Source organism: Fukomys damarensis, unplaced genomic scaffold (assembly GCF_012274545.1).
Source record: "Fukomys damarensis isolate Sample0158 unplaced genomic scaffold, DMR_v1.0_HiC HiC_scaffold_34, whole genome shotgun sequence".
In the NCBI taxonomy this organism is placed as follows: Eukaryota; Metazoa; Chordata; class Mammalia; order Rodentia; family Bathyergidae; genus Fukomys; species Fukomys damarensis.
Genome location: NW_022900946.1, coordinates 20,662,407 through 20,689,175, shown reverse-complemented (window position 1 = coordinate 20,689,175; position 26,769 = coordinate 20,662,407). Strand labels below are relative to the sequence as shown.

Below are 26,769 nucleotides of genomic sequence, written 5' to 3'. Positions count from 1 at the left end.
CCCCAGCGCCCACCTGCCTCGGGGAGACCCTGTCGCTTCTTCGGGGTCGCTTGTCTTTGAAGCTTTCCCACCTCTTCGGTGAAGGAGGAGGTGGTTCCCCGCACCCGGGAAGTCAGTACTTTCTTTTTCTCCCTGGATTCTTACGCCTAGGGTGTGTGAATATCTGCTATACGATCCAGCGTACTTGCTGGCTCTGAAAACGGAGAACCCGTTCATCTCTTTCCACACTCCAGACATAAATTAACGTAGTGATAGGGGTTGACAATGGCCTTCTTTTTGCCCGTGACTTGCATTTAGAGAGTTGATGCTTCACACTTCTCATCTACAACACGCACCAGCTCCGCAGCTCTTAGAAGGTGCAGTCCCACAGTAAGATTTTTTTCAAAAAGAATGTTGTTCAAATTATGGAATGACTTAGGGGTGGGGCCGGCAGGTAGGAAACTTTTTTCAGTCTGCTTTCTACATAGCTTACTTTTCCCACTGCCCTTGCAAAAGTGTAGGAATTTCCAGGTCAGTTTGCAGCTTGTATGCCATCAAATTAAATGGTCATACTATTGTGCAGGTGGGAACAAATTGTCTTGTTTATTGCTTTTACAAGAGTTGAGTGGCTGAGGAAAAGTGTCTTGGGATCTTACAAGACTGAAACTCAGAAAAAGGTCTGAGGAAGACCTTTTTAAAATTAATTAATTTATTTTTCTTCCCTAGGCAGTTCACGAGCTTTATACTAACTTTGGCGGGTCTTTCAGCTGTGCTTATGTAGTTGCACTTGAATTTGTGCCTTGTCAACCTGATACTTGCTGTGCAGGAGACTCTCCAGAAAGATTAGAAGCACTTTTCACTTCCAGAATACTGACACAGCGACAGTTCTTGGTGTGTGGCTTGACCTTATGATCAGGAAATGAAAACTCTTTGGGTTGCCACAAAATCATCGTGGGCAGAAATCAGGGTTTGAGTTGCCACTGCAGGTCCATCTCCCCACCCTGCCCTATCTCCAGCTATTCCCATTGCTTATTTGACTTAAGTCTTTTATTAGAGAATTGACCTCCCAGAAAATGACAGCCATCTCTAGGATAGAAATAGATTTTTGTCGGCTGTGATTTTTCTTATGTGGCGTGAGTGTATGTTTTACTGTTGGCTTTCTTTTTAAACAGTGGGCCTTAGTGATCATTCACTTGCCTTTTTTACTTACACGTCCCTGTTTTGTTTATTAAATCAGATTTTAGGGCAGGGGATGTAGCTCAGCAGCACAGCATGTGCCTGGCAAGCGTGAGGTCCTGAGTTCGATCCCTGGTACCAAAAAAAGAAAACAATGACAAATCAGATTTTAAATTGTTCCTATCTATTGGGACCTTTTGAAGCAAGGGCTGTTGCATATAACACTGGAGCAATGGATTCAGAGCCTCTTGATTCATCCCTTAATTTTGCTGTCTTTTAAGACTACTCTAAAAATTATGTCTTTCTGTAATAGAGATCCTTGTGTGTGTGGATAAATCTATTAGTATATATCACGGTTGTAATTTTTTAAAAAAATTTAAATCACCATTTAATGGGCCGGGGATTTAGCTCAGTGGTTCCACTGCCTACCTTGCAAGAAAAAGATCCCCAGTTCCCAGTTCAATTCCTGGTACCAAAACAAACAAGCAAAGAAATCACCATTTAATCACATTTGATTTCCAAATTGTAAAATCAAAATTCAAAACATGAAACGCACCATTTACTGTCTCTGTCTCACAAAATAGTTGATAGTATTACATAGGGGTTAGTTTCAGTCACATAAATTGCTAGAAAGAGTAATACTAATTCATATTAGTCATGTGACTAGAGTATTCCACTTAGAGTGAGAAAATGTATAAAATTTTGTCTTCTCACATCCCCCCCCAGCTTCTGATGAAAGAATGTCCCAGGAGTCTTCTCCAATAATTAAATCCTTAGCGAGGAATTTGAGGAGGGTGGAGAAGAAGGGATGTTCACAGTGGGAGGCCATTAATTACATGATGGGAGATAAACAGGATGTTGATTCATGTGTAAAGATCTTTAAACCCTGACTTCATAGTTAAGATTAATAAAAGGATACCTGGCAGATATTCCTAAAGTTTAACTTTAACTGTGACCTGCTGCAGAATATCCTGCCTGGTACTTGACTGGTGTTTATTGAGCACAAGGACTTTGAGACACTGGAATGGGAGTTGGTTGGGGAGAATTGAGGGGGGAAATCTCCTAAGAAACCTTCCAGGAAACTGCTGTTTCAGACTCTGGGGAGAGTGCTAAATACAGACCTGTAGCCCTGCCCCCCCAAGCAGGTCAACCAGTTACTGGAGAGATTTCTAGAGAGTATTTTCTAAAGATATTAACAGACAGGTTGTGTCTGTCAGGTTGTGTGGTGGAACGCAGATACAGGCACATCCAGGGGCTGCTTGACTGATTCAAACCTGTGGTCTGTGACTGCCCCACATGTACATCTTCAGAACCCAGCTTAGGACCCACTGTCCACTATGCCCTATGAACCCTAGACCCTTGCCCTCTTGTCTTGGGCCAACTTGGGGCCCCGTGCTGCCATTGAAGTTCTTTTTCTAGATAGCCTGAGTGAATTTTCACTTCCTCCTGAGACTTCCTCCAGTGGGACTGTGGCTGTGTTGTGCTTTTCATCATCTGCTCATCTGCTGTCCTGTGTCATTTTTCTCATATTTTCCTTAGGGTCAAGCTAGGCATAATACTCCTTCCTGAGCTGCCCCTGGGAAGTCCTTTGTAAAGCCTTTCTATTTGATTTGTTTTGGTTATGGCTCTTTGTATTTCATGCTGTTGTATTTCAGAGACATGATTGAAAACAGTTTGTTTGTAGCTGAACCCAACCCCTGCTTGAGTGTAAAGATAGTTTAGGAGGTGAAGGGAAACCACCAGTATTATGTGATTGGAAGCCTGTGTGATGAAGAGGGTCCTTCTACAGCTGAGCCATGCCTGGAAAAAAACTGGTTGCCCATGTACTTCTGCCCTTCAAACCAGGGCTGCTGGCCTTGCTTCTTGGTTGTATATATGGTGGCGTTGGATAGGTCTTTGGAAGCAGGCATGGCAGTTCCTATGACTGTACCCCTGCAGTCCTTTTCTGTGGCCACTCTGGATGTGCTCGGTTCTGGCGAATTTTAGGGTTGGAAAGAGGCATTTTACAGACAGGGCTAGGAGATGGCATGTGAGTGGGAGTACCAGCTTTCAGTCAGCTGCTTGGCAAGAGAAGTAGAGATTACTAACTGGCAGAATCCCTAGCATCGTGTGCTCTGGGCAGGATTGTGTTGGTCATGAGGCCATGTTTCATTTAGCAGTGAGGATGTGCTCTGACTGCCAGTTCTGGTGCTATGGTTTCTCTGGTGCCTCTGCCGTGATTGCTGGTCCTTGCTGAGTGTGTGGTCATCTCTTTACAAGGTGTCTCAATTTTAAGGCCCTGTGACTTTGGAAACCTGACATCTGGGAGGTCCATATAGCTAAGATGCCAACAGTTACGCCTACCCATGTGCACAATGGCTCTTACTAGGCCGTAGCTGTCCTCACACTGCAGAGTACCCAGAAAATTTCAGATAGGGTTGCTGTGATAGGCATATTCCCTGGTGGAGAGTTAGACTTATAGAAGTCTAGTTTGACTCTGCTGTGTGTCTTGGCATGCATTGATGTACCTTTCTGAGTCTTAGATTCTCCCTATGTGAAATGAAGTGTACACCATGCATGGAGTAGCTGTGAGAATTCAGAAAGAAGTGGAGTGGGCTGCCCACCCCCTTGCTCTGGGGCAGTGCGGTGAGTTGAGACTACTCTTAGATTTAAAGGTATATACCAAGGTTGTGCACCCCCTCCATTCATTCTTACTGATGGCTTTTTTGTTTGTTTTTTATGGTATTGGAGATTGAATCCAGGGCATTCACACTGAACTACATTCCAACCCCTTTTTAAATTTTTTTTATTTTTATTTTGAGACAGGGTCTCATTAAGTTGCTAAATTATACAGGCCTGGCTCAAACTTGGAATCCTCCTGCCTCATCCTCCGAGAGTGTTGGGATTATAGGCATGCTGTACTTTCCTCAGCATTCTTGCTAATGTTAATCTCTTATAGACATGTATCACTGTGAACCTCTTAGTGTAAGGCTGGGCAGCTCCCTTTGAGCTGGACTGGTGCCTCCAAGGCTCATGTGTGGCTGAGTGAGGCCTACCTTGTCAATCGCTTTTGCTTCCTTTGCTGTCCAGAACTCCTGGGTGATCTCAGCAAGACAGGCAGTCCCCTGGAGGACAGGTCCCCAGCTCTGGATACTGGAGCCTGTGCCATGGGAGAGGCACGGTGCTGCCTGGGTTGCCGCTAAGTTTTATTATAGACACTTGATGTTTGAGCCAGGGAAATAAGGCTCCAGAGCTTTAGTACAAATGTGTGCTGGGGACCTGGAATGTAGCTCGGTACAGTGCTTGTGTGGCAAGTGTGAGTTCCTGAGTTCAATTCCTGGTACCCCCCGCCATTGTGTGTTGGGATGGCCTTATGGAATCACCAGAGGCATCCAAGGGTGAGATGCCTCTCTAGCATCTTCCTGTCCATATATTGACAGGATTTTGCTTCCTGGGCAGTTGGGCCTCTGTGCTCTTTGGTCCTATTTTATAAATCAGGCTTGGGTGGCAAGCTTATCACTCAGCTCTCTGTAGGCTGAGGTAGGTTTTTCCAATAGATAAGGCAAATGCCACAGAGTATTGGGCCATCCTCAGTGAGGTGGAGAGGAAGCGAAGTCCTGCCTCTTGGCCACAGTGAGAAAGAAGAAGGAACTCTGCCCTCAGTCCTCATGCAGAGCTGTGTACAGGGAGAGCAGAGGCTACAATAAAGCTGCCAGTAGTGGCGTGGGACAGCTAGGAGGAGGGGAGAGGAGGTCACCTCATGGGCTAGGGCTAGGCCTTTGTCTAGGTTGTCCCATTTGCAGTCTTCTTGGATGCTGACCTGCCTACAAGTTTGGACAGGGTTGGAACCCAAGGCTTGGAACCTCTAGAGTGAGGAGATCTCACTCCCAGGACCATTACATATGGCGAGGGAGATTTGCAGCCCAGAGCCCAGGTGCTTAGCTGTGATTGTATTTCCTGCCTGTTTTCATCTTCTGTTTGTCTAATGATGCTAGTTGTCTATTGAATGTACTATATGTATACCAGCAGGACGGAGGTACTGGGATTCATTTTTACATTTGCTGTAGCTAGAGTGTCCCTAGAGAAGAAACTCCCTAAAAAATGGTGGATGTACAACCCCTTGCCTGGTGACATGGTTATTCAGCATAGTAAGACCTTCCTGGGTGGCCACACACCCACAGGATCAGGCTACTCCAGTGCCTGTCTTTCTGGTGTCATTGGGAAGCCTCTCTCTTGGGAGGACTCCTGTGCTGCAGAACAGTGGGACACTCTGGAACAGATCTCAGGCTTCTGTGCACAATTCAGAGTACATTTGTTCCCCAAGAGCCTCACAGATAGGGTCCTGTTCACAAGCCCACCCATATCTGCTTCTTTCAGGGCTTCTTTTGAGATCTTACATTGTTTCCAGCTATACAAAGTGGGACAGGGGTAGAGGCAGCATCCTGCAGATCAGGCCCTGATGTCTAAGGAGCTCCTTTCTGAGGAGGTGGCCGGCCTCACTGAGCGTAATGCCATGTTGACAGTCACAGTTACCCAGAGCCCTGACAGCCAGCCCCCACCCACTACCTCACATTTCACCAGGAGCTCTTGCTTCCTCTTTACTCAGTGTTTCCCACCTCCAAGTGCACATACAGCAGGCAGAATCTCCCAGGAGGAGAAGCAAAATGAGTACATTGGCTCTGCTGGGTTCTGTTGTGTGTGCTAGGTGAGGCCAAGGTGCATTGGAAACAGCAGCCCTGGCATCAGGAGCCTTGGGTTCTGGCCCCACTTTGCAAATTGTTTGCCTGTTATAAGCTTCCTTGGCCTGTGGGCCTGTTTCCTCATTTGTAATTGGTGATGTCTGATGCCCCTTCTGGGTCAGTAGTATAACAAATCTGTATAAAATAGAAGTAGAGATAAAGGTTTTATATATAAATTTGAAATAGTCACTTGAAGTGGGTAACTTCAGGGTAAAAGCTAAGTTTCTGATTACAATGCTTGTGGATGTTGGTGCACAGAAAATTCTGTGCATTTAGATTTCAGAGACAAAATTTGATAGAATGTTCATCTCACAGCTTTGATTCACAACACTGCCCTCTTAATTTTATCTCTCCAGTGGCCTTGCTTTGTCCCTTGCTGGAGGTGGTGGGGTGAGGGTGCTGGTGATGGTTGTGGTATGTACTTACACTTCTGAACCCTATAAGAAAACTTGGTGGCAACCCAGGCAGCACCTGGGGGTGATTGGGAGGAGCCAGGTGTGTGGAAGTGCTCACAGATCAAAAACATTCAGTTTAGGATCTTATCTGAGAGCCAGGTGTTCTCCACCCCCTTTCCTTCTGCCTTTTTCAGGATAGAGGTTGTTTTAAGGGTTGTGCCCTGGAAGAATAGGGGTGGCGTGGTGGGTGAAGGGCTGTCCCTCATGGGCCTCTGTCTGCTGCTTTCTGGCCAGAAACACAGGCTCAGGAGACTCATGGGGGATCTGCTTGGGTTTGTCTGTAGACGCCATGTCTCCCGCCCTGTTTTAGGGCTGCTGGTCTGGGGTCTTCTGGGAGCACGTATGATACAGACCTGGCCTGATCTTTGCCCCTTGGTCCTCTTGGAAGATGTTTGTGGATACCTGTCCCAGCATGGCCAGGGCACCATCTCTGAGGCTGGAAATCTCCCTGCCCAGCCCAGTAGCCATCAGCTCAGATTCAGGGTTGCTTCCCCCAGGACCGGGGCTCAACCTCTGCTGAGCCAACTTAGACATCAGCAATGTTTCTGCCAATGGTGTGGACTGATGGCACGTGTACATGGTGGGTTGGCTGTCACTGAATATTCAAAGCCAAGTCCAGTGATCCCTTTTTTATGGCTTTGAAGGGAGATGGGTATTTTTCAAGCCAGCCCTGCCAGAAGTAGGTCAGTGCTAATTCAGTGAAAAGTGGAGAAGGAAGGTCAGTAGAGGGAAATGATTTGTCGAGAAAGCACCTTAATTCTGGCTCTTCTGCAAAACAAAACAAAACAAAAACCTTCCCACCACAGAAATGTAGCACATGCTTGTTATATAAATTGTGGAAAGGACTGAACAGAGGAAGGAAAAAGAAAGACCCCCCCATCCAGCCCAGTGCTATTTCTTAGCTGCTGCTCCTCAGAGTCTGTTTGGTTTTAGAAGTGTGACTGCATATGTGTGCGCCATGATGGTTTCTTTCTACATGTCCTGATTCTTGGACCAGGTGATTCTGCTAGCGGTGTCCCAGTTGGTCCCAGTTACTGTTCTGAACGTCCCAAAATGATCCTCTGGCTACTTTTGCATCAGTGAGCTGAAAACTCATGTTTTCTTTTTTTCTCTGTTTTTTCTCTTTATTTCTGTGTGAGGATGGAGACCCCTGAGCTGCATTGCCAACACTAGAACACAAGGTACCAGGGCCTCAGTCCTGTTAGTCCCCGTGGTTGGGCCACTCAGTATGTTCTGTGCAGTGTGGAGTGCTCCCTTGACAGCCTACAGCACTCTTTGTGTCCAACATGCATTGAAGTAGGGTTTGGTGGTGGGCAGAGTATCCAGTATCCAGTCCTTTAAGTATCCACGCCTCCCCGTAGAAGTTGAGATTCTGATTGTCTGGCCCTATGGCTCTGGCCTTATCTTTTGCCTAGGTGGGCAGCTTGTTTTCCTGAGGAAACCACCCACCCAGTTGAAAGGAACCGCCAGAAGAAGCAAGCCAGAGAGTCCTGATGTGATGCACAGGAAATGTTCTAATTTCTCACAAGGGGCTACATTTGCATATGGCTATTTTGTTTTTCAGATATTGTGAGCCTTTGCTCTGCTGGGGTTGAGTCCAGGCAGCCTGGAACAGGCCTGGATGAGAGCTCTGTGGCCTCAGTTCAAACAGGACCATGGGAGATGACACAGCCAAATGGCCTGCCATCATATCAAGAGTGTAGCCACATTCTAGAATGCCCTGTTGAACTTGTCCCATGTGCTTCTGAAGATGATGGGAGGGGCTGGCTCTGGGCAGCCAGGAGGCTTCACCAGAAATGTTTGGGACTTCGGGCTCAGGGTCTAGCTTCTATTAGGCTGAGTGCCCCAATGGCTTCCCCTGAGATTTTAGGGAAAACACTTATATTCAAAAAAGGATGGGGCTCAAGTGTAAAATTCATGTGGATTTTTAGGATAAGCAACAAAACGTTGGAGCGATCATCTGAGGTGGGCTTAGTTCCTGACACTGGGGCCCTGCTTTAACTGACCCCTTCCTGAAAACAAGTTTTTCCAGGGATTGAACTCAGGACCTTGCGCTTGCAAGGCAGGCAGTGGAACCACTGAGCTAAATCCTCGGCCCCCAGTCCTGGACAGAGGCATGGTACAGATGGGGCCTCAGGAGTGCCAGCCTGGCCAGGTGCCCTTTGCTCCTGAGTTTTGGCTTCTGCTCACCTGACTCATTGGCCAGGCACATGGCTTCTTTACCCTTGGAATGTGGCACACCCCCAGGAACCAGGCACCTACCTATCTCCTTGCGGAGCAGACTATTGGAACCAGGAAGAGTTCCAGGGTTGTTTTGGTTAAATGTCTCATTTGCTAGGGAGACAGGCCTTGTTAGAAGGAGTAATTCCTGTGTAAGTGGCTCAGTGTGAGCCTTGGGCCCTTGGTGATTTAGGTGATTTTTTTTTTTTTTTTTTTTTTTTTTTTTTTTTTGTATCGAGGATCAAACCTCAGGTCCTTGTGTTTGCAAGGCAGGTGGCAGAACTACAGAGCTAAATCCCCGGCTGGCCCTTGGTGATTTGATCCCAGGCCAGCAAGCATCGCTTCCCTGGCTGTGGTGGTCCCATGCCACACTCTAAGCTCTGCAGCCCTGCTTGCAGGTCCTGTGCTAATAGGGGTCTTCCCTATTTGCTTGGGGCCTTCTTGCTGAGCCTGATTCCTGCTGTTTCCATGGTGCTTACCTTCTGAGGCAGTGCTGGCTTACTGTTTGCACAACATGCCTTGACATCTCTGTAGGCTGTACCTCAGCAGCCCAGTGTCTGGTGCAGACTCACATGGTGTGTAGGGTTGTATGGTAGATGGATCCAGGGCTCTCTTGCTCTTTCTGCCCTCCAGCCTTGGCTTTAGCAAGGTTGCTATACATGTCTTAGACTCCTTCAATTTTTTTTTTTTTTAAAGCTCCTGGAGAATGCTCCTTTAAAGTTATCTCTTAACCTGAATACAGGTAGGGGTCCCTACACAGTACCCACTTGCCCTTCCTTGGTGGCTGGGTATTAGACACATAGGCCTTGCCCTGCCACTTCCAATGTGTGCAGCCCAGGGAGTTCATAGTCTGCAGTCCCAAAATGGGGTACCCTAGCCCTGGGGACAGATAGAAGTTCATGCTAAAGCCAGTCTCTGACATAAGGCACCCTGAGAAGGTACTGTCATCCCTGCTGGTGAGTTTACCTGCTATAAACCTGCATCCTGTGTATAGATAGATGGGTCCTGCCTATTCCCTAGCCAAGGTGCTCTGGGATAAGAGGCCAGACCTAGGGTAGGAGTTCTTCAAAGCATCCACTAACAAGCTGCATTCCTAAAGGGCATGTTTATTTAAAAAGCCAACCCCATTGAAGTGAAAGCTGACCGGATCCTACTAGTGCCCTGAACATGCCCAGGCTCCTTTCCCCTTTTTCCAAAGTTTAAAGGCCTAGTGCTAATGCTAGTGCCAGCTTGCCCAGTGCCCCGTGGTGATTCAGGCAGCTGGTTCCCCTCTGGCCTGCTACCTTGTTCTGCTGCTGTTACATCTCAGTTGCTGTTCAGTTGTCTGTCCCTTCTCTCCCATTCTTTCTTACTCTCCAGCTTGGGAGGCCTAGGGTGCCAATGTGTCTTGTGTACCCAGCATAGCAGTGGCACTCAGTAAATTCCTCCTCCTCCCCTGCTGGGTCCCAATGCCCAACAGGATGCCTAGATTGTGATTGTTAAGAGATCCTTGCTCACTACCTGTGCGCTGCTTTAGTGCCTTAACATCATCAGTGGATGTGACGCATGGGCCTTAGACCCTCACAGTTCCTGATGATTAGAGCTGCCCATGAGATTGTTTCTGTTTTCCTCATGGAGAAACTGAGGCTTGGCCCTGAGGCCATGGCCTACCTGACAAGACGGGCTCCCTGAGGGTATCTAGGAAAGTGTGAGCTCTATCCCCTCCTGCCTTTTCCATCTTTATCTTCTACCAGTGATCCTTGACGCAGCAGCTAGCCATGAGTGATTCCTAACCTTGACAGTGTACACATGTCACACAATTGGCTCTTCTCCCATAGGAGGGGTCCAGAGGAGCCCTCATCCCAACCTGTGACGGCACTGGCCTTTTCTACCTTTTGTAAGAAGTGGTGGCCATGCTTCACCAGGAGGGGATGGTGTAAAACCAACCTTTTTTGAAAGTTGGCCTCCCTGGTCCTTTGCACCTGCTGAGAGAACCAGAATCCAGAGGGTAGGAGGAAGAGCTGCAGGACCAGGTCTACAGGAATAAAGGCCAGAGCTTCAGGGTGGGGAAGTCTGGGACACTGAGGTTGGCATATCCTTCAATGGAGTAAAGTCAGGAGGTCCATGGGTTGGGACATTGCCATGGGTGGAGCTGGGCCTGCCTTGAGAGAGAAAGGAGTGCAGAGGTTCTTGGAGCACAAAGGCTCTATGCCCCACATGTGAGCCACAGAACTCAGGTTTGTCTCTTTAATCTTAAGAAAAGTAGGTTTTTGTAGTTTTATATTTGGGCATTGGGAAAGAACCCTTGAAACCACCAAGTTTTATTACCCAGATTATAGAAGTTGATGCCTGTGCAGAAGGATCCTAATGAGTGCATTGTTTTGTGCCCAAGATGCCTCTGCACTTCTGGGCTCTGATGCATCCATGAGATTTAGGAGTCTCTGCTGCAGAGATACCCAGTGCTGTCCTCAGGACTGGGCTAGTTAGCTGCTCCTCTGTGGGGCTGGGAATGGAGGGGTGAGCACTGCATTCTGTCTCCTATGCCTGTGGAAGGCCCTATGGCAACCTCAGGATGCAAGACAGATCCGTCGATTTATGGGGTCATTTCCCCAGCACATATCTATGGGCCTTGCTGTTGAGAAAGCTGGGGCAGTGTCCTCACCTCAGTGGAGACCTCCATCCCAACTGTTTGCTCAAGGTATCTATTGGTGCAGGTACCAGGCACCAACTGGGGAGGCTCTGCTCCTCATTACCATGTCATTGGACCACACACTGAATATCTGAGTCCCTGTAGTATCCAAGCTCTGGTGGACTCAGCAGCCCCCAAATTATGTGCATCTAGTTATGGGCCTGGTCTATGGTAAGGAATGACAGAAACTCACTGCCCCACCCCACAGTGATCCTTGTACCTTTCAGGCATTGTTTGCCTTTGGTAGTCCCGGAGCCATGCCCTGTGACCCCAGCCAGATCTGTGGCTCTTTCTTTCTGCATGCCTGTCACCAGCAGGGTCATGTGGTGTGATGTGTCTGCAGGGGATCGCACTTGTCTCTGGCCTTGGGAAAGCATGTACACCTCTTGGCAGGTGGGGGCATCAACCTTCTGAGGGACCTCAGCTGGCTAGCCATGGCTTCAATGGAAGAGCAGGCTGGCCAGGTGCAGGAGGAGCACCTCCTGAGCAACTGCCTCATCTACCCACAGACCACTAGCCACAAATGAGGACTCCCTCAGTTGTCACAGTCATTGGGGAAACCCTGGGTCTGCTATCAGTGGAAAAAGGTTCCACTTGTGGTGGCCTTAGGTTCAGCAGCCCAAAGGTACCTTCTTAGTGCTGGTATCAGGTTGGCACTGCTCCTACATACTGCTACCTGGGAAGGAGGAGGAAAGGAGGGAGGAAGCCCAAATGTTCCTCAGAAGTTGAGCCCAGGGCTGCCCTGCCATGGGAGAGCTTTGGAAGGACAGTGCTTTAGGTCATTGCTGTGAAGTTTGGGGGCTGTGAGGGAAGGCCAGCACCTGAAAATTCACCTACGTGTAAACTCAGTAGGCAGCTTGATAGAAATAGGTGGTGTTTATCTTTGACCCAGGGTGGAAATGGATCAGTGTTAGAGTGTGCTTTGGAATCCCCGGATACCATGTGCATGAGCATGATTTGGGGTTAAAGAGATAACCCAAATGTGGCTACTGCTCTGGGGCTTTTTATTTTCTTTTTCTTTTTCTTTTTCTTTTTTTCTTTTTTTTTCTTTTTTTCTTTTTTTTTGAGGTGGAGGTGGTGCTGGGGATGTAGCCCAGGGCTATTGCCATGCTAGGCAAGTGCCATACTGCTGAGCTATACACCTAGCCCCAAGGTATTTTTGGTGGAGTGCTGGGAATAGAAGTCAGTACCTTCTGCTTGCCAGGCAGGTACGGCATCACTGAGCTATATATCCCTCCACCCTTTTTTTTTTTGAGTATTGGGGATTGAACTCAGGGCATGCTAAGCAAGCATTCCCCTTCCCCAGTGTTACTTCTATTGAACACTAGCGTGGGTCTGGTTGCAGGAATACTGGTTTCATCTACAGAATTAACACTGTTTTGTTTTTTTGTAGGATGAAACAGGTGCCTATTTAATCGACAGAGATCCCACCTACTTTGGACCTGTGTTGAACTACTTGAGACACGGAAAGCTGGTTATTAACAAAGATCTTGCAGAGGAAGGTACATTGTCCTTTTTGTACTGAGAACTTGGCTTTGGGGCTGGGTGCTATGAAAGTGCTGGTTGGTCTACTGTGCAGGTGCTCTGAGCCAAAGTCACATGCCAAGCAGTGGGCCTCAAGCTTGTGGCTGGACTAGAGTCTTGGGCGCCAAGGCCTTGTTCTTCCTCTGAAGACAAGGGCCATGGCTCTTGGGCTGCTCTAACCTGATTCCTGCAGGCCTCTTGGGGTGAGGCTGCTCAGTGGCTTTTCAGGATTGCTATGGCCAAGGGTCACTTTTTAGGTACCCTTTTCCAAGTGTTTGGTTAGTGCTGTAGGTGTGAATGGGCTGCCTGCTTTTTCTCATGGGTGTTTTGGCTGCCATGGTGTGAGGCCTTGGGGGGGTCCCTGCCTGCTTTCCTTCCAGGACAGCTCTGGCTTAGCAGGCATTCCATACTGTCACTCTATCTCTGCCTGCTGTCGCTGGCCACTGCACTGCTTTCCTGCCTGGTCACGGAGCACAAGACATGCTCACAGGTGCAGGCTTCCTGGCACCAGCCCCTAGGCTGGCCCGTCACATACAGTATTTTGGTGTTAGCTCAGAACAGTGAGGCTGGTCAGGTGTAGTGGTGCATTCCCATAATCTCAGCTCTTTGGGAGGCTGAGGCAAGATGGTCACAAGTTCAAGACCAGCCTGCATAACTTAGCATCTTAGTGAGATGTGTCTCAAGATAAAAAAGAAAAAAGAAAGAAAGAAAAGCCAGTGGTTATTTCTAGAAGGTCCTAGGAGGTTCTGGCCTGGCCCCTTCTTGGAATGGTTGATCTAGACTGGAGTGCACAGATTTTCTCCCTTCTACTCCTTCCATCTTCATTTCTTTTCTCTGGGCCTGTTGTCTTCCTGTGTGCATGCAACCCCCCCACCCCCACTCCAGGGTACTGTCCTGTCATCTGGGTTGTTGCTCAGCCTAGACTGGAGGGACATGGCTCCACCTGAGGCTGTGAGGATGTTTCTTGTCCATATCCAGCGGCAGCTTGCTGTGTGGGGTACCCTTCTCTCCTGTTCTGTTTGGAGTGTGCAACTCCAGGTCCCATTTCCCATAACTCTCCATCTTTTCCACACCTCTGTGCATTGTCCTCAGCTGTTGTGGCCTAGACACAGTTTCCTTTGGAAGGGTTGAAGAAATGAGGCGGGGAGTCTGTACCCATAAGGAATCCCTGAAGTAGGGCTCTGGAAATCTACCCAAGTTTTTTGGGAAGTTTACAGTCCCTGAGTGTGGGACATTGCTGGTGGCAGCCTTTGCAAAATCCAGTGGAGCGGAGAGCAGTCTTCAGCCAGCGAGCCTTCACTTAACTAGGGAAACTGAGATGTGAGTGACTCAGACATACTTGCCAGGGTATGATGTCCTGGCCTATGGCATAGGATGCAGGTTTCTGGGCTGCAGAAGAAAAGCACCAGTCACTCTCCAGTGTCTATGGGATTAGTGCAGCCCGTCTGCCCTGCATATCACCTGGAGTGATAGTGCCCAGAGTGTAAACCTAACTATCCTCAGTTTTGCCCTTTGCCCCTGATGAGCAGTATGAGCTGCAGGTCTGCGAGGACATTGGGACGGGATGGGGATGGGGACAGGTGGGAAATGTTTATCCTTTGCTGTGCTGAAAATCTGTGCCTTTCCTATATTCCAGGAGTGTTGGAAGAAGCAGAGTTTTACAATATCACCTCACTAATAAAACTTGTAAAGGACAAAATTAGAGAACGAGATAGCAAAACGTCACAGGTAAGATGTGACTATGTAGGCAGTTTTCAAACCCAATGTGTGGGCACAGCTCTCCCTTCTCTCTGCTGGGTGTGGACCATGCTCCCCTGCCTTACCCTCTAGCTCCTCTTGCAGTACCCCAAACAGGACCCACATACCTCTGCCCAGCTCAGGGAGCCATGTTCCAGTGAGAAGAGACATAATGTAAGCCAGGCTAAACTTCTCATCCTTTAACGGCGGGGGCGGAATAGGTAGCTGCATGGAGGTTAGCCATGGGGAACACTGGAGCAGATGATGCCTAGGATGGGAACGGGACAGCTGGGAGGCCTGTGATGGGAGGGCAAATGCAAATGGCCTGTGGCCACTGTGGCTGGAGGAAGGTCAGTGATGAGCTGGGAAGTGGTTAGAGCAGGGACTGGGATCTGTGCAGACACCGGGAGGACTTGGGTTTTCCTAAGGAGACTGAGGTTGTGCTCGGGTGGTGCCACATGCTTTCTCCTGACCCTCCTGGGAACCATCACACATGGCCACTGTTAGTGGCCCCACTGCTGCCCTTGAGGCTAGCATTGTCTGGGGTAGGCGCCATCTAGCACCTTGGGAAGGAGGCACCAATCAATTTCAGGCGCTGGTCTTGTCGCTGTGCCAGGTCTGTACTTCAGAATGGCTGGTTCTGTATCCAGGAGAACAAAGTGAAGTGGAGTTCTGTAGTGCTCTGTTAGCTGCCCCCACTTTATAATGGGCTTTCCCACTGCACAGGTGGTGACCCTGAGCCAGGGCTCTCTGCCATGTAGAAGGAACATTGATGGCCTGGTCACTTACTAGCTTGTCAGTCACCAGGCCAAGGGAGACTTGTCCATGTGGCCTGCCCTCAACCCTGTCCCCTTTGCTGGAGCCTGTTCATACCAGGGAAAGGCCCAGGGAGGGCCTCCTTGTCTACAGGGCAGTAAACAGGTCCAGGGCACTCCTTGGTCCCGCCCCCCACTTTGTACCAGAGATCAAACTCAGGACCTTGTAATTGTGAGGCAGGTGCGATGCCACTGAGCTTAATCCCCGGCCCTGGTCCTCTTACTTGTATGCTTTGCCTCTTCTTTATCCTCCAGTCCCACAGCTCTATGATCTGGGCCGCATTGAACCTTCCTGTGTTAGTGTCTCTGCCCCTCATTGAGGTGGGAAAGACTGGTCACAGGGTCAGGCCTCACCGTAACATGTGGCAGCCATTGCAATTCACTGTCCTGATGAAGGCACCTGGGGGCAGCAGGGCTAGTGCGTGACTTTGTCACTGTGTGTCACTGGCACGAGTCACTGTAGAATACCAGCATGACCTGGGCCCTCATCTGTTCTATATGTGCTGTCACCTGTGGGAGCCACTCTGGGAGGGCAGACCCTGGTCTGTCTTGTTTGTTCATGTGCTGAGGACCGAAGCTACTGGACGCCATGCAGGACCTATGGGGCAGGCGGCAGGTTTGTGGATCCTGGAACGGCAGGCCTGTGTCAGAGCTGTGGCATGTGACAAGAGCTTTACTTAGATGCAAGAGCAAACTGTGTTCAAACTTTCCTGCTAGATTTTCCAGTGGTCAGCACTGAGACCAGTATGGCCCCATGTGGAATAGGGGCTGATGTTCCTGTGTGGTTTTTTTTGTTTCTCTTTTCTCTTTTTCTTTCTTTCTTCCTTTTTTTTTTTTTTTTTTTTTTTTTTTTTTTATATTTAGCTTTTTCTTTTCAGTCAGTTTTTAATAATAATAACAAGGAGAATGGTAACTGCACACAGTTTTTAAGACGTTCACTTTACAATGGTCTAATGCTTAGCACAGAGAGAAATTTTTTTTTTTCCTCTTTTTTTTTTTTTTTTTTTTTTGCATTTTAAAAGTAGAACATTTGGGGGCAAATGAAGGGGAAGGGCATGTGGGAGCTCTTGAGGCACAGGTTAGCTGTGTGCGGGGTGGCTCTGGGCACTGTGATCTGTGGTACATGGGCAGGGTCCTTTGGCTTGGGTGTGAGGCATGGCCTTGTCTCACGGTGGCCCTTGTCCTTGCAGGTCCCTGTGAAGCATGTATACCGCGTGCTGCAGTGCCAGGAGGAAGAGCTCACACAGATGGTGTCCACCATGTCCGATGGCTGGAAGTTTGAGCAGGTGACAGGCTGCTGGCTGGGACTGCCACTCCAGGGATCAGTGAGGAGGCTTTTGTCTCAGGAGTTCCCGGAGATGATCCCCTGGTGTCCTTGAGTCCTGGGGTCCCTCAGCTGACCCACACCCTATGCTAGCACAATGACTGGAGTTTGAGCATGGAGGTGCAACTGTTGAAAACACACCCCCACTCCTCCCAGCCCTGCTTTCTGCTGATTCTCACCCCATCTCCAGGGGCTTCTTTGTGCTGCCTTCGGCCCTCTGTGTGTGGGGCTGGCCTTCTGAGCAACGCTGCCAGGTAGTGGGTACACACAGTGGCTTTTGTGTCCCTGCCCTCCTGAGGGCTCAGATGTGGGGACCTATAGGCTGAGTCATGTGTTTTTCATGCCCACAGTCCATGTTGTCCTGGGCATGTGACCCAGGAAGGGCCAGGCACTGAGAAACTGCTATCATCAGTCCTAGATCTGTGACCTGGGTTGTCCTTGTTTGAAATTCGTGCATTGTGTCCTCTTTTGCTGCCTTGTGACTTCTTGCAGGGGGTGGGAAGAGCATCCCCTACCAAGACTGGCTTTAGGACTTTGTCCTCAACGTCCTGGGTGATCCTAGACCCAACCCACAGGATGTACCGCCTCCCTCTTGGTTCTGACCTTTGTACAATCATCCCTGGGGACATCTCCATACAATTTATGCTGGTGAAACCAAAAGTGTGAATCATGTAGGCTAATAAGGAATGCTTCCCCAAAGTAGGGCCAGAGGTGTGGATGGATAAGCAGGCTGAGGACCCACAGCTTTATGAGAGGACCAGATCCAACCCAGGGTTACCCAGCAAGTGATGAGTCCAGAACAGGGTTACCTGGTGAGAACATAGGGTCCCTGGCAGACGTAGACAGATGCACTCCCTCATCGGTGCCCTCGCTCCTGCAGGAGTGACCACTTGCTGTGGAGACTGTTATTCTGACCTTACTCCTGGTATGCAGCTAGGGCAGCTCAGTGTTTCAGCCACTCTGGCTCAGCATTTCTGCCATTAAACATCCTTATGGTTTTGCCAAGTTGCCTTTTAATTAATTTTGTGTTTTAAAGAACAAAGCACTTGTTAGTTGTGGGGCAGCTTTGTCCCAGATGTATGACTAGAGCAGCAGCCCAGCCCACAGCCCCAGTCCTGCTCCATTTTGACTTGATGTTCTGGGGTGTTCAGGGCAGGTTGCAGTGGCGAGGGTGTGCCTACAGGGCACAGCCAGCACACAGGTTAAGGTGCAGGAACCGTAACTCTTGCTCAGCCCTCTGGGCTTCAGTGCTGCCTTTCTTCCTGCCATTTCCAGGCACAGTTCTGAGGCTGCCTGCCCTGAGCTGGGAAGTGGGGTCAGTCCACAGAGGTCCTGCTTCCCAGGAAGGATCTGCTGATGGCTGTAGGCATGGGCAGGATGCCAAAAGCAAAGCATGTCACAAGATCTGGCCCCTTCTGCCTATCGCATTCTCTGGGGTAGTCAGTCGGTGTCCCCTGTGGGCCTTGCTGGGAATGCTGAAAGCAGCTCAGCAACCCATAGGCAGAACCTGTCCTGGCATGTTATGTGATTGCAAGGAGGCACTTGAGGGTGTCAGGAGTCTGCTTCCCCAGCTCATCAGAACAGAAGCCAAAGCTACCACTGTCTCCTGAACCCTGAGTTTTGCCACAGTCTTTTCCTAGTGGGGCGTGTGTGACACTGCCTGTGTCTCCCTTCCAGCTGGTTAGCATCGGCTCCTCATACAACTATGGAAATGAAGACCAGGCCGAGTTTCTTTGCGTGGTCTCCAAGGAGCTGCACAACACTCCATATGGCACAGCCAGTGAGCCCAGTGAGAAGGCCAAGGTGAGTGCTGAAGGGCCTGCTCCCAGCTCTCCTCCTGGAAGGCACACTTTCAACAGGTTGTGCTTTGAAAAGTGCTGCCTAGTACTGCCTCATTGTATCTTACTGTTCTCGCTGAGCTTACAGCCACCAGCCCCCAGGGAGCTGAAGGTCACCTGCAAGGCTGCCTGATTTGGCCAAGCAGCTGCTCCTGCCAGCAGATGCTGGTCTGTGCTTCCTCAGCACATACACAGAGCTGCTCCTGCAGGTGTCCCCTAGACCTGTGGCAGGGGCTCCATGTGTTTGGTCTGCCGCTATGGGTTGTTCTCTTGGGGGACCCAAGGGTCCTCTGTTCCTAGGAGACATACCCTGATGTGGGAGAGGTAATAGCCCCCAAGCTAGGGTGGATTCCCAGCATCAGCAGCTGCTTCAGCCATATCCACTGGTCCCTGAAGTGTGTGTAATATGTGAAAGAGAGTATCCCATGGTCCTACTGTTCTGGTTTTTTATTTGTTTTTGAGACAGGGTTTTACTATGTAGTTCAGGCTGGACTTGCTGTGTAGCCAAGCTAGCCTCTACCTTGCAGAGATCCTCCTGCCTCAGCTTTTTAAGTTCTGCAATTATATCATGTGTCACCACACCCAGTAGTTCTGCTTTTCTGCTCTGTGAGAGCCAGGCTCATTGTCCCCTAGGGATGGCAGTACAGGGTTTGGCCTGCTTTGGTAGCTTTCTGATTAAGCCAGTGGCCTGCCCACATGTGATCATTTTGGTGGCATTTTCTCTGGGCACGTTCTTCTGGCTGAGGTGCTTGGTGGACAGATACACTGGTCCCTCTGCATTTGGGTTGCCAGAGAGCAGACAGTAGAGCTATGCAGTGGTTGGAGAGCTCTGCAGTCAGCTCTGAGTGACCTGAAGATCTGCAGTGGTGAGGGCCACAGTGGGGCTGAGGATGTGGGTGAAGCAGGAAGAGACCAGATTTGGAACTTAAAGGTCTTTTTCTTTTTCTCCTTTTTTTTTTTTTTTTTTTTTTTTTTTTTTTTTTTTTTTTTTTTTTTTTTTGTCAGTGCTAGGGATTCAACCCAGGGCTTCACACTTTCTAGGTAATTGCTCTGGAGTGCTCTGCCACTGAGATACATCCCCACCCAGTCGTGGGGTGGGGGTGTGTGTATGTATGTGAGTGTGTGTTACAATTAAAGTCAGGGAGTGTTGGGCTACAACCTCAGCTCCTTTTTTAAGTCAGTCTCACTCAGTTGCCCAGACTGGCCTCAAACTTGCCATTCTCCTGCCTTAGATTTCCAAATAGCTAATTTCAGGTATGGGCTACCACACTCAGCCAGGATGGATTTTAACTGAAGACATTGAATTAGGGACTCCATGGCAACCAGACCGTTGGCCAGTAGCTACCTTCCCAGGTCCCTGTGAGCCTTTCCTGGCCTTCTTTGGGCAGGGGCTTGGGAACCGATGGGCAGAGTCACTCTGTGGGTGTCCAGGCCATGCTGTGGCAGCATCTCACTGCTGTGAAGTGTTATGTGTCTCTTTGGTAGTCTGGCGGTCTGGCCTCAGCCTCCTGTAGCTCCACTCTTGGTCCCCTGTGCTCACTGGCCCTTCTGCCACTGCCACCTTGAGGCCCAGGATGGCATACAGTTGGGCAAGCCCCACAGTGCTGCACAGCAGATGGGTAAATCTGGGGTCTGGTCCCAGGTCCCTGTTAGACCTGGGAGCCTGGAGGTGCCCTCCACGTCTCTGAGAGACCCTGAGCTGAGTTGTGGGGACACACACTTTCTGTCTTTGAGCAGTGACAAAGCTCTTTTATAAATTGTTTTATTTTTAGAAGCTTTTTATTTCTGAGCTTACAGTTTTCATAACACAGCTCACCAGGGCTCATTTCCTCTAGCGCCTTGTCAGCTGCGGAAGGGAGACATTCTGTGCTGTGAGGAAGCACCAGGCACGACCCCAAGTCCCTTTGCTGTTGGAAGTGTGGCCTTGTTTCTCTCTCCAAAAATATCTGGCTCTGAAGTGGGGCAGCCTTGCCAGCTTCTAAGTAGGGCAGAGGCAACTTACAGGGAACTGAGGCAGGGTCTGGGATGTCTGAAAGCCACACAAAGTCATGGGATCTAGATCTGGTGGGCAGTGATTTGGGAATACCTTTCACATAGGCTGGATGGAGCAGGGTCACACTTCTGAGGGCAGCAAGTCATCTTAGGGTCTGTGTCTGCTGAGTGAGGTTAATAGCTGCCCTGCTCACACTGAGTACTGGTGTATTCTTAACATTTAATGGCCTCCTAGCATTTCCCCGTTTCAAGTTGGGAGTGGTAGAGTGAGAAACATCAAGGCCCATGTGTAGCCAGTGTGAGGACTTGGACCAAATGAGAATAAGAGGGACTGTCCCCATGGGAACACCTTCGCCTCCAACACAGGAGGCAAGTACAGGATGGGGAGCAGACCACTCAAGTTCAGGAATTCCTTAGAGGACTCAGAACTCACCCAGAGTGGTTAATCTTGGGTCACCTTTGTCACAGAGAAATGCAGCTGCAGAAGGTGCCTGGGGCAGAAGCCAGAGGTACCTCACCAAAGAGTCCCACATTCATGGAGTACTGCCCACCAAGGAAACTGAATCTCAGGGTCCCGTGTGTTTCTGGGGCTCCATTGCACAGGAGGACTGACTGGCAGATCGGTTAGTCAGTGCCCACATGGCTGATCAATCTCAGCTCCTCCCTCCATCAGGCAGCAGTGTGGTCCCTGGGCCCTGGTAGACAAAGCCCCTTCTGTTAGGCAGGATGTTCCAGGAGCCAAGGCCACCTACCAGGCCTCCTTTGGGACAGCCTGTCCAGGGGCTACAGAGTAGGTGCTGCTGCAGGGAGTTGGCCTCTGGGAAGCAACTGAGCCTGTTTTCCTTTGTTGGTGGCCTGGTGGGCAACCCTTCCACCTGTCCCAGCCCACACTTGGCTGATGGCCATGTCTTCTCTCTTGGAACACGCTGCCCATCATGCCAGAGTGATGACGAGGAGATAGGGCATCGAGGCAGTGATTCAGATTAAGTTTAAATATCGTGGTGAGCTCTGTAGCCCTTCAGATTGACCTGGCGCTGTAGTCTCCTTGATCCTGCGACCCTAGTCGACCCTTGCCCCCAGGCCCTCTCCTGTGTACTTGTCCCCTGCTTATAGCTGACAGAACCTCTGATACATTCACTGTACATTACAGTAGAGTTGCTTGTGGGGAGCTAGGTTTCCATTTGGACACTGAATGTGGCCTTGCCAGTGTCCCCTCCATTGACTTCACAGGCATGAGGATTGGGGCATTTGCTGGGAGAACCCTTTGTATCAGGCCATGACTGTTCAATGTGGACACGGAAGCACCTGGGCCAGGCAGAGATGCCCACTCCATCCTGCCAGCCCCTGGGGGGCAGCCTTCCTGTTTCTCATGAGACCTGTCTTGGAGCTCAAACTGCTGTCATGTTCCAGAGTGATGATCACATCTGCCTGAATTTGGACAGCCTCTTTTCTCACTTTCCTTGTCTTATAGGCCAGACCTGTGTTGAATCTGACTACACTGTCACTTTTGCAGGGATTGCCTTGTGGTTCCTTGATACTTGGGAAGGGAAGGGCAGGGAGCAGGCTGAGAGTCAGACCAGCCCTAGAGAGATCCTCGCCTCCTACATCTGTCCTACAGGCTGGAAGACCTCACCACTGCCCTGGGAGCAAATAGCATTCTGGGAGCATAGTTGGCACCTGGCCCGGCAATATCTTAGCAGTCAAATGCCCAGCAAGGGATGGTCTAGGTTGGATTGCACGCTGTGGCTTGAGGGCCAGTGCCTTTGTGTGTGCAGCCCCTGAGCTAAGAAGGATCCTTTCTGCTAAATGATTATATAAATACCTATGTGATAGCCTTAGTTTTGCCTTTTGAGCCTCAAAGCCTACAATATATACTGTCCTTTCAAGATAAAGTAAAAAGATACACTAAATTTATGCAAATAATATCAGTGTAATACATACAAAATAAATTTATTTATTGGGGATCGAACTCGGATCCTTGCACTTGCAAGGCAGGCGTTGGAACCTCTGAGCTAAATCTGCAGCCTTTCTTTTCTTTTTTTAAGGTGGGTTGTCCAGGGAGCTAAACTTTGTGTTCAGGTGATCCTCGGCCTCCTAAGAAGCTAGGACTACAGAAGTGTGCCACCACACCCAACTAAAAACATTATCATTAAGTGGTCATAGTAGTGCATGCCTCTGTAATCCTAGTACTCTGGGAGGCTGAGATAGGAAGATCACAAGTTCGAGTCCAGCCTGGGCAACTTAGCAACTTAAAACAGACCCTATCAAAATTTTAAAAAGGATAGCTGGACAGGTGGTGCATACCTGTAATCCCAGCATTCAGGAGGCTGAGGCAGGAGGATCACTGTTAGTTCGAGATCAGCCTGGGCTACATAGTGAGTTCCAGGTCAGTCTCCACTACATAGTGAGACCCTGTTTAAAAAAACAAAACAAAACCAAAATAAATAAATAAATAAATAAATAAATAAAGGCTGGGGATATAAGTGTCAGGTTCAAATCCTAGTGCTGGGTGGGAAAAAAAATCATGTAACATAAAGAGCACTGAGTTTTTGTTTTGGTGTGGTTTTTTTTTTTTGGTTTTTTTGTTTTTTTGTTTTTGTTTTTTTGTTTTTTGTTTTTTGGGGGTTTTTTGCCCCTTATAACTGTAAGTCACCAAAATGAGATACGTAGTTTCTGTTACAGCTCTTGTTGGAAACATTCCATTGAGGGACCCAGCAACCCTGTGGGCAGCAGGCTCTCAGCTGTGACCTGCCCAGGGGGAAGAACTGGAATGGCTGCTGGCTCAGGGAATTGTGGGATCAACAAGAGCCACAACCTCTCTCTTGTCAGCGGGAGGAAAGGGTCATCTGGAGGATCCTGGGGACTTGGAGGCTGGCCAGCATCCTAGAGGGTGAAGGGGCTTCTTTTAGAGCCCCTTCCTCCCCAGTTGACCCCCTAACTCTGCTTTTAGGAGTGTGCCCTAATGACCTCTGCTCCAGGGGTCTGGGCTGTAGGAAGGTGGCAGGGGTGCCCATGAGAAGAGTCCTGGGGCAGTCCATGTAACTGGGCCTGCCTGTTGGACTGCTCTGGTCTCAGAATCCTGGGTTCCCCAGCTGGTCTTTGTCACTGGTCTGAGACCTCTTTGTAGAAGGTTGTCCTGGTAGGAGTATGCCGAAGTCATGGGTTTCTGTCCAGGGCAGTGCTGTTATAAGTCCTGAGAAGTTGTCAGGCCACCCTTTCCATCCCAATGCTCTCTGCTGAGCTCAGCTCTGCCCCGGACTGGTGGCAGCTGGGGCTGGCTGCTGCAGCAGGAGGGTAGAACATGCTTGAGTCACCTCCAGATGTCTTGGTAAGGTCGGGAACCAAAGTGCTTGCCTTCATTGATCTTGAAGAGGGTTGCAGTGCTCCCTGCTCTGTGGGAAGTACCCCCTCAAAGCACTGTGCCAGTGGGTGCTGCAGGCAGTGGGGACCAACCTGGAGATAAGAGAAGTGTTTGGGGTTCCCGGACAGGTGGGAACTCCTCAATAGGACTTGACTTTCTTTGAGCCCTCAGGACAGCGTCCTGGGTGGCCACTTGCTCCACTGCTGCAGGGGCTTGGATAGAAGTATTCATAGTGACCAGACGCTGCTTGCCGCAGTGGAGTTGTCAGCTCTGAAGCATCCTGTCTTGGGACAAGAGTCATCTGTTGTCCCCCTGGCCCTCTGGGCTACTTACTATAAACTGATTTTGCAGATTTGGCTTAGCAATATTTTCCAGGGTCCCAGGATGTCATGGAGCCTCCAAGAACTTCCAGCTAACTTGGTGGCTGCACGGTTGGCTGTATTTGTCAACAAGGGAGGCAGAGCCAGGTGCCCCGTAGTCAGGCTTTAAGAGGGAGAAGCTGCGGACACAGCTGCCAAGGGGAAGCAGGCTGCAAGGCTTCAGTCTGACATGGAGGGCCTGCCCTGGGGTACAAGGGGGTTAGACAGACCTACTGCTGTGTGGGGCTGGTCTGTTAGAGGAGGAGTGTTAGAGGGCATGCGGGTCCACTGCTCAAGCAAAGGCACTTGTGTGGCAGCAGAGGTCCACGTGCCTGCAGCTGGGACCTTGCCCTTCGGTACAAGGTCCTTTGAGGCCATGAATAGCACTTCTCTTGTCACCTACAGATCTGTAGCCAGGCCTGAGTTCTCAGTTCTCTGCATTTGATGTTTTTCAGATTTTACAAGAACGAGGTTCAAGGATGTGAGGACAGTCTTGACAGCTGAAGAAATGATTTACTTTTTCCCAAGATTCAGTGAACCGCCATGTCCAGGAAGCTTGGCTGTGAGAAGAAACCTGCTTTTGATCATTTCTCTAAAGATCTGGGTGTGGATCCTTTTTTGCCTTGGAGGTGGGTGGTGAGAGACAGCCCAGCTGTCAGGCAAGCCATGCCCATGGGGTGGAGGTGGGGGGCTGGATGGGCTGTCTGGGGGTTCTTTCCAAGTGTCACGTGGGACTGAGGTAGGATGTTCCTGACCAGCTGTGCAATCCTGAAGGTTATTTCAAGGGCAGGGCTCTTGGTGCTACATACACAGTCTGTGAGAAGTGACCCGGGCCTCGATGGAGAGAAGGGGCAACGGCTGTACCAATCAATTGTCAAGCGCACCGTGGCTTGGGGTCTAGGTGCCTGCTGGCCACCACCTGAGCACCAGACTCTCATCTTCAGGTCAGGGAGGCCACTCTGCCTCCACTGTGATCAACTGGCAGTTTCTTTTGACCATGGCTAAGACTCCTGACAGAGGTGACCTCTACACTGCTACTACCCGGGCACCTGCTCTGAGGCCAGGCCACCTTCCGGGCAAGGCTTTCCTCCTGACTTCGTCGGCTGGACAGTCAACGCTTCTCAATTTGTATTTTCCAGGCAAGAGAAGTTTGTAACCCTTTTTAAAGTGTGGATAGACTACCTAATGTTTATACTCTTCAGAAATGCCTAAAAGTGTTGCTAGGTTTTGGCTTGGTCTGGTAAACCAGTTCATGGGAAATGGAAGTTTTGCCTTGTCCGTCCCACTTCAGGGCTCGTGGGGGAGCTGGTGCCCACCAGTGCCTTTGTTGTACCCGGGATGGAAGCTGGGGAGGGAGCCCATGCACCTGGCTTCTGGAGCTGACACTCTGGGTCACAGTAAAGCTCGGGATGTTTACAGTGCATCACAGGTCTGTCTGTCTGTCTCCTCTCCCTCCCTCTTTCCTTCTGTCTGCCTCTCCCACTCCCGTCTCTTTTGCTGGCTTTCATTTCCTGTATAACTATGCAGTTCTTCTCTCTGATGTTTCTGGCGTGTTTGAAACGCTACATGACCTGCAATGCTCCACCTACCTGGCGTGACTCGGAGCCTACTGCCTGCCTACTTCGAAACAGACCTTTCTCAGCTGGTGGTGGGGACATGTCTGCCTGGGCACGTGGCCCAAACAAGCGAGCTCTGCTTTTGACTTCTGGCTTCCTGAGGGAGCTGTGCAAACTGACTACGGGGGCTGTCCACCTGCAGCCTAGAAGCTCTGACATGGGCTCATTTCAAATGCTCCTGGAAACCTCTTGCCTACCCTCTCCTTTCTCCTTTGCCAATAACCTGATTAACCAAGTTTTCCAGCATCTAGGACTTACCTCTTTCTTTCATAAAGTCTCTTGTATGTTGTTAAATGTTTGGCTTAAAGAATTCATGAAAACGTTTCTATAGGGCAGAAGTAGCCACTGGCTGACCCTGTCCTCCCAATGGAGCCCCAGCTAAAGGTGGCCCCACTGTTGGCTGTGGGGACATACTCCAGGGAGCTGCCGGGCGCTCGGCATTGTTTGATTTATGACCTTGACATATAATAGGCAGGCTTATTTTTTTTTTTTAATTTAAAAATATTGACTTATTCACAAAAATTTATTCTAAGGGGATATTTATACTTTTATACTTTTTTAGGTATCCGTATTTTATCAGCTTACTGTTTAATGTCTAAGTTTCCCCTGATATTAGCAAATAAAACTGTGTATTTATGAATGAGCCCAGCAACTGTTAGTGTCTTAAAATACATGGAGAAGCCGCAGCTGGAACCACTGTCCAGCTGCTCAAGCCAGGTCCTGGTTCTGGCTTCTAGTCAAGCAAGTCCCCTTTCCCAGTGTGCCCTGAAGGGTTCAGCTCTCTGATTGTCTGCTGCTGCCATTCAGCCCTATTTCCAGGCACATGACTAGCCCGGCCAGGACCTTGGCGTGGACTGTCCTATCAGTGTGAGGTGTGGGGTAGCGGCTACTTCAGTGGGGCAGGGCCTGGGCTTTTGGGTATTCTCAATGCAGTCTGGAGTACATGAGGGAGGGATTTAGATTTTGCCTCAAGAGGTTTTCTGGTGG

At 49.6% G+C, this 26,769-nt stretch overlaps 1 protein-coding gene across 1 annotated transcript in view; it reads left to right on the top strand.

Annotated features, from left to right (window-relative positions):
* Positions 1-25,563, top strand: part of Kctd5 (potassium channel tetramerization domain containing 5) — a 26,202-nt gene extending 639 nt beyond the window's left edge. The window contains exons 3-9 of the mRNA XM_010603615.2: positions 10,366-10,424; positions 10,641-10,764; positions 12,610-12,718; positions 14,377-14,468; positions 16,483-16,578; positions 18,294-18,419; positions 24,622-25,563. Of these exons, the coding sequence (XP_010601917.1) occupies positions 10,366-10,424; positions 10,641-10,764; positions 12,610-12,718; positions 14,377-14,468; positions 16,483-16,578; positions 18,294-18,419; positions 24,622-24,651 (636 nt within the window). The 3' untranslated portion in view covers positions 24,652-25,563. The remainder of the gene's footprint in view (positions 1-10,365; positions 10,425-10,640; positions 10,765-12,609; positions 12,719-14,376; positions 14,469-16,482; positions 16,579-18,293; positions 18,420-24,621) is intronic.
* Positions 25,564-26,769: the final 1,206 nt, after the last annotated feature.